At 47.4% G+C, this 12,795-nt stretch overlaps 1 protein-coding gene across 1 annotated transcript; it reads left to right on the top strand.

Moving 5' to 3' along the window:
• The first annotated feature begins 9,214 nt into the window (after window positions 1–9,214).
• On the top strand, window positions 9,215–10,531 carry LOC115299136 (apoptosis-associated speck-like protein containing a CARD). The gene is made up of 3 exons (XM_029948463.1): window positions 9,215–9,547; window positions 9,804–9,860; window positions 10,170–10,531. The coding sequence occupies exons 1-3, from the start codon at window positions 9,274–9,276 to the stop codon at window positions 10,424–10,426; spliced, it is 588 nt and encodes a 195-aa protein (XP_029804323.1). The 5' UTR covers window positions 9,215–9,273; the 3' UTR covers window positions 10,427–10,531.
• Window positions 10,532–12,795: the final 2,264 nt, after the last annotated feature.

Below are 12,795 nucleotides of genomic sequence, written 5' to 3'. Positions count from 1 at the left end.
CCTCCACACTGTTTTCCAGAGCGGCTGCACCAGTTTACATTCCCACCAACAGTGTAGGAAAGTGCCCGTCTCTCCACATCCTTGCCAGCATCTATAGTCTCTTGATTTGTTCATTTTAGCCACTCTGACTGGTGAGGACCACACTGGAACACTCTTTCAACCCTCTGTATAGCCTGGTTCCCTTCCTGTTCTGCCTCAGATCTCTAACCAGTGTCACCTTTTCAGTGAAGGCTTTTCCTAACTCCTTGATTTTGAATCACACAGCTCCCTTCCCTGCTCTGTTTTTCCCCATAAAATGTATTACCATCTGACAATCAATTTTACTTATTGGGGGGTTTTTTTTGTCTGATTCCTTCTACCAGAATATAAATTTTGTACGCTGCTTGTCTCCAACCTAGAATAAAGTGTGTGCACACTAAATACTTAATGAATGAATAAACACACAAGCTCACTGGGTCCTTCTCTTTTGGCCTCACACTTTCAGATTTTACCTGTATTTGTTCATTTCTCCCACAATGGCACTCTGTCTGTCTTAATCTGAGTTTCTTATGTTTCAGTCTCCATCTCCCCTTTGGACTCCTTTTGTTTCTTTGGTTTTTAATGTTCATTTTTATTAATTTTATCCCAAATGTGCACACGAGATGCTCTTTAGTAAGAGACAGGCTTATTAAATATCTCCCAGTAAATACTAACTTCCTGTGCCATAGGATGATGGGATTGAGATCCAGGTCAATTTTCCCATAAGGGTAACCAGACACCTTATAGATGAGCAACAAGGAAGAATTCCTTTCAAGGAGTAGAAATCAACTGTTCCCCTCCCCTCCTTGAAGATCTTTTTATTGCAACTCTTTGCCAAGTAAATAAATCTCCCCAGGAGCCAGGTAGCCCCCTGCCCATCTCAACTCGTCTTTTGTTTCATTGTTTTATTTTTGTATTTCAAGAATATATTTTATATAACCTAATGTATCCGAGATACTATCATTTGACATCTAACCAATTTGAAAAATTATTAATGTGGGGCATCCCCCTGACTTAGACAACACAACTCTTGATTTCAGGGTGGTGAGTTTAAGCCCCATGTTGGGTGTAGAGCTTCCCTTAAAAAAATATATTGGGGCGCCTGGATGGCTCAGTCAGTTAAGCGTTCTACTCTTGATTTCAGCTCAGGTCAGGACCTCATGGTTTGTGAGTTCAAGCCCCACGTCTCTGTGCTGACAACTTGGAGCCTGCTTGGGATTCTCTCTCTGCCCCTCCCCTACTCTGTCACGTACTCTCTCTCTCCCTCTTTCTCAAAAATAAATAAACTTTAAAAAACATTAATGAGGGGCACCTGGGTGGCTTAATGGGTTGAATATCCGAATTCAACTAAGGTCATGATTTCACAGCTCATGGGTTCAAGCCCCACGTCGGGCTCTGTGCTGACAGCTCAGGCTGTCAACCACATAAATACAGATCTATATTTAACCAACAAGGCTTAATAAGATAATCTTTAATATTCATCTATAAGATGAATCATTATATAATCATTGAGATTATAGAGCTGTGCTATCCCATTTGATAGCCCCTATAAACATGTGACTCTGGAGCACTTGAAATGAGGCTACTGTGAAATGAGATGTGCCCTAAGTGTAACATACACACTTGATCTCAAAGACTTAGTATGAAAAAGAGAATGTAAAATATTTCCTTAATAATTTAAAATTTTTTAATGTTTATTTATTCTTTTTGAGAGAGAGAGAGAGTGGGGGAGGTGCAGAGAGAGAGGGAGACACAGAACCTGACACAGGCTCCAGAGTTGTGCTTATGTGCTTGATCAAATCCTAGGAAAATGCAGAATTTGGGGGGAGGAGGGGAAGAACTCAGTGATTTAAGCAGGGCATTCTTTTTTTTTTTCTTATAGTTTATTTATTTTTGAGACAGAGAGAGACAGAGCATGAATGGGAGAGGGGCAGAGAGAGAGGGAGACCCAGAATCCGAAGCAGGCTCCAGGCTCCGAGCTGTCAGCACAGAGCCCAATGCGGGGCTCGAACCCACAAACCGTGAGATCATGACCTGAGCCCAAGTTGGCCGCTTAACTGACTGAGCCACCCAGGTGCCCCAAGCAGGGCATTCTTGTATTCGTCAGCCTACAGAAATTATATTTATGAACTGAAACTCCCATTCCTTTTAGTAATCTGTTAAATCCCAAAACAGTGTCCAGATCAACAATGAATTGCAGTCTCAAAAGCATGAGTAAACCCTAAATATGACAAGTCTTTAAACTCATCTCCAAGTTCTGAGATTCGTTCCTTCTTGAACACTTGAAGCGCTTGCATGTTACGTGCTGGCCCACTTAGGAAGCTACCCCAGTCTTCCTGGCACCTTGGAGGCTTAACCTAAGAACATTATACAGGTTATAATCATTTAGGCCTCTCGGAAAGAGATATGTTTTATTATTCTTTTGGATCACAGCAACTGACTACACAGATGGCTATAGATTTTATCCTCAGGGTATTGAAAAGTCTCAGGGAGCTACCAGGAATTTTTATCAGAACTCTGAGAAGCCTAGGGAAGCTTGATTTCCCCAAACAGGAGGGGGTGGGGACAAGAGCATATCTGGAGATGGTCTCTAAAACCACAAACCACTTTACGTTCGCTCAAAAGTCAAGGGGCAGCTGGGTGGCTCAGTCAGTTGAGCATTTGACTCCAGCTCAGGTCATGAGTTTGAGCCCTGAGTTGGATTCTGTGCTGACAGCTCAGAGCATGGAGCCTGCTTCAGAGTCTGTGTTCCCCTGTCTCTCTGCCCCTCCCTCACTCACACTCTGCCTCTTTCTCAAAAATAAAAAGTCAACATGCTGAATATAGATGTCACCTGAAGTTTTCATCACTGCCAGGCTGAGGCTAAAGGTTTTGGTTAACAGGAGTGGGTGCCCAGGACAAGGAGAACAGTCAACTCAATCCCAGACCAGATTTGACTTCTGACATATGAAAGGGACATTGATTATCTACAGCAGTTTGGAGGACAAGAAGGGGCCAGGAACAACATCTGGGGAAGGAGGAAGTAAGGACTTGAATTGCTAACCCTAAGAAGGAGCTCTGTGAGGTCCTTGGGGCCCAGAGCTCAGAGGAGGCAGATTTCAGCTTGTTCTACGGGAGAGCTTCCCAATGGCTGAAGTCATAAGTGCCATGGGAGGTAAGACCTCCTTGTATTGGATAAATGCAGAAAGATGACAGAAATCCCCCAATCAGAGCCAGAGCAGAAGCAGGTCCTGAATGCTGATGTCACAACCTCATGCTGGGCATCCCCAGGAAGATTGCCTACCTCTCTGGGCTCCAACATCTTCAGCCACAATATAAGGAGAAGCAGGATAATAAAGCCATCCCTGTAGGGTTGTTATGAGAATTAAACTAGATATTCTATTAAATAAATGCCAGGGGCAGTATGCTGGCACCCAGGAGCTTAGGAGTCAGTGATTGCCACCACCAGGCTCAAATCTTGACTCTGCTTTTTCCTCATGTGACTTTGAGCAAGGCATTTAACCTTATTTTCTCATTTGCAAACTAGGAATCACGTAAGGATTTTTATTAAGACTCTTGGATTGTTATGAAGATTCAACAAGCTAATTCATATAAAGCTCTCAGAACGATGCCAGGACCATAGGAAATGTTCAATAGATGTTGGCTGTTGATATTACAATTATTATTACAAGCATTCCAGTGAATTTTCCCTACAACCCTGTAAAGTCAATAACATTATCCCTACTTCAGACACTGGGGAAGTGAGGCTTAGAAACTTTAACAATGACAAAATCACCTACCATGTGCCAGGCTTGTTCCAAGTACTTTACCATCCTTAATCCATTTATAACCTCATAACTTCATTTATAACCTTTTAACAACGCAGCATTGTTCCTATTTTACAAGGAGGCAATGAAGCACAAGATTAACAATGTCCTGGCAGCCTATGGTCGTTCTGGCTGCAGAAGCAATCCGGTTCCAGCAATCAAAGGTCACTTTTCTGGGGGGAGGGAGGGAGCACACCCAGGAGGCACCTTAAAACCACCAACAGCTCTGGCTCTAGTCCAGGGGGCAAGGGTGGTCCTGAGGTAAGACCTGGAGGTTCTCTCCCGCCAGGGATCAAAGCTCAGCTCTCTCTGAGCACTTCCCCCAGAAAAGGAGGTATTGAAGGAGGTGATCATGGCTGCCCAGAGAGCTGCCCCAAATTCCTACTCTTCACCATCCCAGATGGAAATCACCCTGGCTGTGCCCAGGAACAAGTGGACTCTGCCTTTATCGCTGTGGAGGACCCTGGCCAAGTCATTGCCCTTCCAGGGTCCTGATTCCATATGGGCTGAGGAGGTGAGTGCATTAATGTTACAGAACACAGACCTCAGAGAGGGGCTGTGACCTCCCTAAGTCACACGGCTAAGAGAGGATCCGTGAATTGAATCTGAGTGGAACTGACACCATTCCCACTCTTGCACAATCTTCTGAATGTACTCTGTAAGCTCTAGAGCTTTCTGCAAAAAGGAGGAAGTTAATATCATTACTATTATAACATCTGCACTCCTAAGGTATTTGTGGACAGTCCAGAGGAGGAATAAATTTCCATATACATAATCTCTCCTTGCCATTTGTCAATTTTTTGAGGAGAGTGAGACTTTTAGGACTTGTAGGTGGTTAGAATTTGGGCCTATGTGTCAGATGGTCCACTCTGTGTTTCCTCATGTACTACCTCTGTCGGCTTCCACAGTAATTTCTGAAAAACTCAGTTCTCTCCACCGTAAAGTAGGATAAACACACACAGCTCATGGGGGTGTTTGGAGATTTAAATGAGATCATGCATGTTAAGTGCTCAGCACAGTGCCTAGAATATAGTAAATTCCAAAGAACGGAAGCTGTTATTATCACTTTCTCCCACCAGCACTTACCATGCAGTTGTGTGCCCTAGTAGATCTTTAATACACCTTAGAGTAAAATAGGTTCTCCAAAAACTTTGTTCCCTTCTGAGTTCACACCAACCTGCCAAAAAGTGTCCTTATTCTCACTGAGCTCCAGCCTGAAACACCTGGCAGGAGGGAGGCTTCCAGTCCTAGGGGAGGAATAGTGCTTCCCCAGCCCATCTCTTTCCCTATGAAGTCACACCAAACGGCTAGCACGTGCTCTGAGATGTTGGGTGAAAATCACAGCCTGGATCTTCTGTGTCCCAGTCAGAACGTGTGTGAGCAGAAACGTGACTGGGGTTGGATGCCAGGGGCAAGCTGGGCTCACAAGGGTCCTGGGTGGGCACGGGCAGGAACAAGGGAAGGGCAAAGTGTTACACCAGCATGACACACATCCTCAATCTCATCCCCCCACTAAAAGCCAATTGTGAGAAGCCCACCCTCTCTTCCTAGTCAGGACTCATACTCCCCCACGAGCAATTACCCACAGCCTCACAGGTTTCATTGAATTATGTGACATGGAGGGGGCACCTGGGTGGCTCAGTAGGTTAAGATCCGACTTCGGCTCAGGTCACGATCTCAAGGTTCATGAGTCCGAGCTCCGCATGGGGCTCTCTGCTGTCAGTGCAGAGGCTGCTTCAAATCCTCTGTGTCCCTCTCTATCTGCCCCTCCCCATCCCTGTGCTCACCTGCTCACTCGCTCTCTCTCGCTCTCTCTCTCTCTCTCTCTCTCTCAAAAATAAAACAAATACTAAAAAAAGAGGAATATGTTACATTGAGTTTACTTAAAGCCAAGGCCATCCCATCCAAACGGGTTCAAGAGATACAGTCAAATGGCCATGTGGCCAAGGGGATCCCTGCTCTATGTGGGTGTTGAATCAGGCAATCGTTTTTAAAATTCCATGGCTTGGGGTGCCTGGGTGGCTCAGTCGGTTGAGCGTCCAACATCAGCTCAGGTCATCATCTCGTGGTTTGTGGGTTCAAGCCCCACGTCAGGCTCTGTGCTGGCAGCTCAGAGCCTGAAGCCTGTCTTCGGATCCTGTGTCGCCCTCTCTCTCTGGACCTCCCCTGCTCCTACTGTCTCTCTCTCAAAAATAAATAAAACATTTTTTAAAAATTTATAAAATTCCATGGCTCAAAACCCCAAAGCATTTAAGACTCTACAAAACGTGAAAAGAGTAGATTTCTATGATTCTAGATTCCAGAATTCTTTTGTCATTCTATAAAGGCTTATAATGGCTAGATCTATGCCAAGTCCTGTGGTAGGTGATCCTCAAGGAGCTCAGACTGGTGGGAAACCAGAGTGAACAGACATACTATGATAAAGGCATCCTGCAGACATGTAAAGGAATAATTAGTTTTGTGCAGAGAGGACAGAAAAATCAACAGGGAAGAGTAAACAAAGGACAAATTCAGAAGTTAGACAAGCTATATGATCCCCTCAGCTATATGACTTTGGGCAAGTCCTTCAACCTCTCCGAGCCTCAGTCTTCTCACTTGTAAAATGGGGCTACTAGCCCCTGTCCCAAGGGATTGTTGTCAGGCTTAGAAATAACGCGTGATCACAACCTAAAGGGGTGAGGGGGGCTCAAATTTTTATTATTTCTTTGAAAAAGTGACTACTGATGAATGTTGGGACAAGCGGGAGCTCATCATGCAGATGAGAAGGGAAAAGAGGCCAAGCAGAGAACAGGTGCTGCATGTGGAGAGACGTCCAGAGGCGAACAGGATAGAAGGGCCTTGAAGACCAAGCTGAAGAGCTTGGACTTGGTTCTGAGGGCACTAGGGAGTCATAGTGTACTGAGCAAGGTAGGTGTAAGATCAGTGCGTGGGCTGGGAAGATGTAGCCTTTTCGCCACAGTATACAAAATGAGGCGGAGGAGCGCATAGGTGGTTCAGTCAGTTAAGCCTCCAACTCTGAATCCTGAGTTCAACTCAGGTCATGATCTCAGTCCCAAGTAGGCTAACATCAAGTCCCAAGTAGGGCTCCTCACTGAGCCCTCTCTCCCTCTCCTTTTCTCTCTGCCCCTCCCCAACTCTCTCTCATGCACACACTCCCAAAATAAATAAAGACTTTTTTTAAAAATGAGCTGGAGGGGTGCCTGGGTGGCTCAGTCGGTTAAGCATCTAGCTTCTGGCTTCGGCTCAGGGCATGATCTCATGGTTTGTGGGTTCGAGCCCCACATCGGGCTCTGTGCTGACAGCTAGCTCAGAGCCTGGAGCCTGCTTCGGATTCTGTGTCTTCCTCTCTCTCTGACCCTCCCCTGCTCATGCTGTCTCTCTCTGTCTCTCAAAAATAATTTAAAAAAAAAAACATTTAAAAATAAATAAATAAAATAAAATAAAAATGAGCTGGAGATTCTGAAAAGATAAAGACCAGTGAAGAGGCACAATAATAAGCAGCCATAAGCCAGGTGGCTCAGTCAGTTAAGCATCTGACTCTTGATTTCGGCTAAGGTCATGATCTCACTACTTGTGAGATGGAGTCCCATGCTGCATCGAGGAACCTGCTTGGGATTCTCTCTCCCTCTCTCTCTCTGCCCCTCTCCTGGTCACTTCCTCTCTCTCTCTCTCTCTCTCTCTCTCTCTCTCTCTCTCTCGCGCGCGCGCGCGCGCGCGCGTGCGCTCTCTCTCAAAATCAAATAAATTTTAAAAAAAATCAGGGCGACTGGGTGGCTCAGTCAGTTAAGCATCTGACTTCAGTTCAGATCATGATCTTATGGCTCATGGTTTCGAGCCCTGGATCAGGCTCCATGCTGACAGCTGAAAGCCTGGAGCTTGCTTCAGATTCTGGGTCTCCCTCTCCCTCTGTCCCTCCCCTGCTCACACTCCCTCTCTCAAAAGTAAACATTTAAAAAATGCAATAAATACAATAATCAGCCATCAGCCAAGGAACACTGGCTATTGGGCCACAAGTGCCAGCCAGGGAGAGGATGATGGCTCGTAACACATCCAGAGCATGTGGATGCAACATGCGTGAGGATGGGGAGGGGGCCCTGCTATTGTGCTGGAAGCTCTTGAACACAACAAAGATTTATTGAACAACCATCATAGGCCAAGCACTGTCCTAGTTGCTGTGGGTATAATAATGTCTGCACAGGCACAATTTACAGACTGACAAGGAAGACTGAGGCTAAACAAATCCACATAATTACAATTTAGTCACAATTGATATGAGAGCAGTTGTTATGAATGAGTCTGAGAGGGATTCCAAACCTGGCCTGCCAGGGGAAGTGACATTTAACTGGAGACCTAAAGTCTCAAGAATTTATAAGGCAACGAGTAAGGGAAGAGACTTCCAGAGAGAGGGAACAATACATTGAAAGGCTTGTAGAAGCAAAGGAGGCTGGTACATTTCAAGAACTGAGAGGCCAGTGTGGTTGGAACTCAGAGACGGGGGGGGGGGGGGGGCGGCTGGAAGCAGGGTGTGGCACAAGACAAGGCTGGTAAGGTCCACAGGCACCAGCCCAGCAGGGCCTTCCCAGACACATTAAAGGCAAGTTAAAGATTTGGGGCACAGCCTAAGCTCCAATGTCTATCCATGCCACCTTTCATTTGCTCTTCTAGATCAAGCTCCCCTGGGCCCAGAGTGTCTCTCCACCTACGACTTTCTCAACCATTCATCACAAGTGTTTCATCATCACTTCCCTTGAGAAATTCAGCTCCTGAGACCAAATCCTGGCTGCCCAGTATTTGACAAGGTTTCAGAGGCCATCAGATAGCCCATGTTATGCTGGAATATTTACTAAGTGGATGTGTGTTGTTATTCCATTTTCCGGATAAGAAAACTGAGGCAGAGAGAAAAAGCACACACAGCAATTCTCTATCTTTTTGTGTGTGTGTGTTTTAATCTCATTTCTCCCCAGCATGTGGGATTTGGTAAGCTACATGGTTCTACATGGTTCTGGCTATTAGGGTTCTGTGATCCTAAAGATTCTATGGCACATGAGAGGATGCTGAGATTCAGGGAAACATGGACATTTTGGCGTTCCAGAATTCCAAGATTCTAAGACTTGGTGCTTCAATAAACCAGGTTCCTGGTCTGTGCTAGTTACTGCAAACCTGGAGATGCAGGCACCACCCCCATGAGCCCCTCTGTCTCCTGGGTCCCACCTCTCGCATCAGCTAGAGGATGCGATCCTGGGCCCCTCAATGGCCAGGCTATATATAGTGTGCAGACCTTGGTGTGTGGTAACCAATGGCGTACTCAGGCACTCTGTGCCCCAGGGAATTGGGCTGGGGCAAAGGCGGTAATTGGGAGAAGGCGGGGAGTTCCAGGTCCCGCCCCGGAGCGAACTTCCTGGTCCGCAGACAGCCCAGGAGAGCGACAGCAGCAGGGGACCCCGGAGCCATGGGGTGCACTCGCGACGCCATCCTCGATGCGCTGGAGAACCTGACTCCGGAGGAGCTCAAGAAGTTCAAGCTGAAGCTGCTTTCAGTGCCCCTGCGCGAAGGCTATGGGCGCATCCCGCGGGGCCCCCTGCTGTCCATGGATGCCATGGACCTCACAGACAAGCTGGTCTCTTCCTATCTGGAAGAGTACGGTGTAGAGCTCACAGCACTCGTGCTGCGCGAAATCGGCATGAAGGAGCTATCAGAGCGGCTGCTGGAGGTCACGCGCAAAGGTGAGCACTCCCCCTCCTCGCTCTGCAGGGTCCCCCAATTAATTGCTGGGTCTCCTACATGCCCACACCACCCCACCCGAACGTTTTGCCCCTTGGGCTCTTTCACTTTCTGTTCCTCCTTTCCACTAAAATTGCAAAACCTCCTCCTCCTCCTCCTCCTCTGCTTGTACCTGACCTTGGCTTCTTGACCAAGGGGCCCCTGCCAAAGAGGCTGGAGATAAGGCAGAAGGGGACCACTTGACTAATTTCCTTACAGGCCACGCAGCCGCACCTGCTGGGATCAAGGCTTCTCATCAGACTGCAGCCAACCCAGGTGAGGCCTCCACTCCCAACTTTTCCAGCCACACCCCACCACACCCCTGCACAGCCTGGAGCTGTGTCCCACAGCCAGGAACGCTGGGAGAGCAGGGTTGGGCCTCCCCTTCCCACTCGCTTCACCTCGGGGAGGGAGAGAACCACAGTTATACCCATCCCACGGTTACCTACAGCGCCCGTGGGCTTCCCACCTTGAGCCCCACCCCTTAGGGTCACAGAGCAATTTCTGAAGCAGTGCTGAGCAGACACAGGTCCCAGGATCCGGACTGGGAACTGGCTCATCTGCTTTCCTCCATCCTGCCCCTAGCATCGCACTTTGTGGACCAGCACCGGGCAGCCCTTATCGCACGGGTCACAGACGTGGATGGGGTGCTGGATGTCCTGTATGGTAAGGTCCTGACAGAGGAGCAGTACCAGGCAGTGCGAGTGGAGTCCACCAACCCACTGAAGATGAGGAAGCTCTTCAGCTTTGCTCCATCCTGGAATGTGACCTGCAAAGATGCGCTCCTTCAGGCCCTGAGGGACACCCAGCCTTACCTGGTGGCCGACCTGGAGCAGAGCTGAGGTGTCTTCACCAGCAGCGGCCCCATGTACAACCCCTGGCAGTTCTAGCCAACTTACCCCAAATCTGATTTTTCTTAATCATAATATATGAAAATGCAGCTTGTATTTGTGTGTTTTTCCTACTTCCAGTCTGAAGGTACATGCAAAACTAAGCTACTTTGTAAATGCCACAGAGGCCAAGTGAAGCCCTACTTCATGGCCTGTTCCTAGGGCGGCCGGCTCCCCACGCACATCATCCTCCCTGCCTTGGTCACCATGGACTATCCCCTCCTTTACCATTTGGTAGCTCCTGCTCTTCAGAGTCTGTCCTTGGGGTCCTGGTTAGCCCTGTGGCCAAGGTCTAAAAGTTAAGAGAGGTGTGTACAAAGGGGAAGGGTCTGGAACTAGAACGCGTCAGCTTTGTCAGAGACATTGATCAACAGACTAGCCTACAATAGCTTCTTTCACTTTTTCCTTTGGGAGAAAAATATTGTAAAAATAAAGCACTCTTTACGGGGGAGAGACCGTACATCCTCTAAACAGGATAGAATGGGGCACCCGGGTGACTCAGTCAGTTAAGAGCCCAACTCTTGATTTGGGCTCAGGTCATGATCCTACGGTTCATGACTTTTGAGCCCCATGTTACTCTGCACTGACTGCATGAAGCCTACTTGGGATTCTGTCTCCTCCTCTGTCTGCCCCTCCCCTGCATGCACGCTCTCAAAAAAAAAAAAAAATTAAAAGAAAACATAGAAGAGCACAAGAAATCAAGCATTAATTCTAGGGTTCCTTCTGGCACTGGCACGACCTTCAGCAAGCTTAATTGTTCGCTCTGCTCCCTCCCACCCTTGGAGGAAGGGGTTAAAGATTACACTTTGCCCAGAAAACATGGGAACCACGAAAGCAAGACTTTGGAATGAGTTCTAGTAGCTGTATCTTCTCTGCATTGAATTTTTGCCTACAGAGGGACTTATGTTCCTAGGAAACAGCACAGGAACCAGGATCCTAGAACTAGGTCCTGAATACACTTTGCACTCAAATTCTTTTTGGCTTTCACGCAGGGTCGGGGGAGGTAAGCATAACAACAGGCAGGTGCACCAGCCCAGTATCCCATTCATAGGGTTTAGATCACCAGACACAGGATCCAGGTGCTCAGGTACAATGTGGCAGGTTCTGTGCCACTCACAATACACCAGTTCACAATGAAAAGCTGTGCAGACTTCACTCTCAATACGCTCACCTAGAGGACACAAGGACTCCCTCAGAGGTGTGCACAATATCCTGACAGTCTGCATTGAGATGTCCCTATCCTGATCTACCGCATCACCAGAGGAACAGAAGGCAAGCTCGTAAATGGCTACAAAAGGAAGCTACCACGCTAGGATGTGACCTCTATCAAGGCCACCCAGTCACATGGGACTGACTGCTCCTAATGCTACTTGGGACTCCAGGAGAACTTTCCGAAAGCAGCAATCAGCCCTAATGTTGTTTCCTCTAAGCTCATCATTCTTTAGCCAGCCACCCCATACAATAAATGCGATGGGAGGGTCCCTGTTCCATACTCGGCCCTGAGATGTGTTCACGTATGTTCTGCAAGGACCTCACCATGTGCAAGATTGAAGTGGTCTTCCTTTCACCATCCCTGGATCTGGATATAAGGTGTTATCAGGGTAAAAAGATAACAAGAAATCCTAACAATTCCACAAAGTCCAGATTTAGTCAGTCTTGCTCGATGTTAGTTAGATCTTCCAACTTCCAAGACAAACATCCAGATGTGCCTGGCTGGCTCAGTCAAAGCGTAGGACTCTTTAGATCTCAGGGTTGGGGCACCCGGGTGGCTCCGTTGGTTAAGCATCCGATTTCGGCTCAGGTCATGATCTCACGGTTCGTGGGTTCAAGCCCTGCGTCAGGCTCTGTGCTGACCACTAGCTCAGAGCATGGAGCCTGTCTTCAGATCCTGTGACTCCTTCTTTCTCTCTCTCTCTGACCCTCCCCTGCTCACACGCTCTCTCTCTCAAAAATAAAAACATTAAAAAAAAAATAGATCTCAGGGTCATGAGTTCAAGCCCCATGTTGGGCAGGGAGACTACGGTGGGGGGACAGAGGGGAGAGACTAACATCCAAGACTAACTTACATCCAAGGGCCGCCTTTTTCTTTTTTTTTTAAATGGCCGCCTTTTTCAAGCTCACTGCTGCCACCTGGCTTATGCCTAAAATCTCACCTGCAACAGGCTCCATTTCTAGTCTATCTTCAAAGGGGCTGAAATGATTAAAATTGATCATGGAGATGATGGTCTCACTTCTAACACTAGGACACCTAACTCTTCCAGCGTGGCCCTCAAAGACTCCATTCAACCTCAATCTTCCTTTCACATCCCATAATCTCAACA

This window comes from Suricata suricatta, chromosome 8 (genome assembly GCF_006229205.1).
Source record: "Suricata suricatta isolate VVHF042 chromosome 8, meerkat_22Aug2017_6uvM2_HiC, whole genome shotgun sequence".
Lineage (NCBI taxonomy): Eukaryota > Metazoa > Chordata > Mammalia > Carnivora > Herpestidae > Suricata > Suricata suricatta.
The sequence above is the reverse complement of the archived record's forward strand: the minus strand, read 5'-3'. Positions and strand labels throughout refer to the sequence as shown.

Excerpts from the sequence above, each read along its gene's own strand:
- LOC115299136 (XM_029948463.1), top strand. The coding sequence starts at position 9,274 with ATGGGGTGCACTCGCGACGCCATCCTCGATGCGCTGGAGAACCTGACT. Across the intron at positions 9,548-9,803 it reads GCTGGAGGTCACGCGCAAAG|GCCACGCAGCCGCACCTGCT; the intron begins GTGAGCACTCCC and ends ATTTCCTTACAG. Across the intron at positions 9,861-10,169 it reads TCAGACTGCAGCCAACCCAG|CATCGCACTTTGTGGACCAG; the intron begins GTGAGGCCTCCA and ends TCCTGCCCCTAG.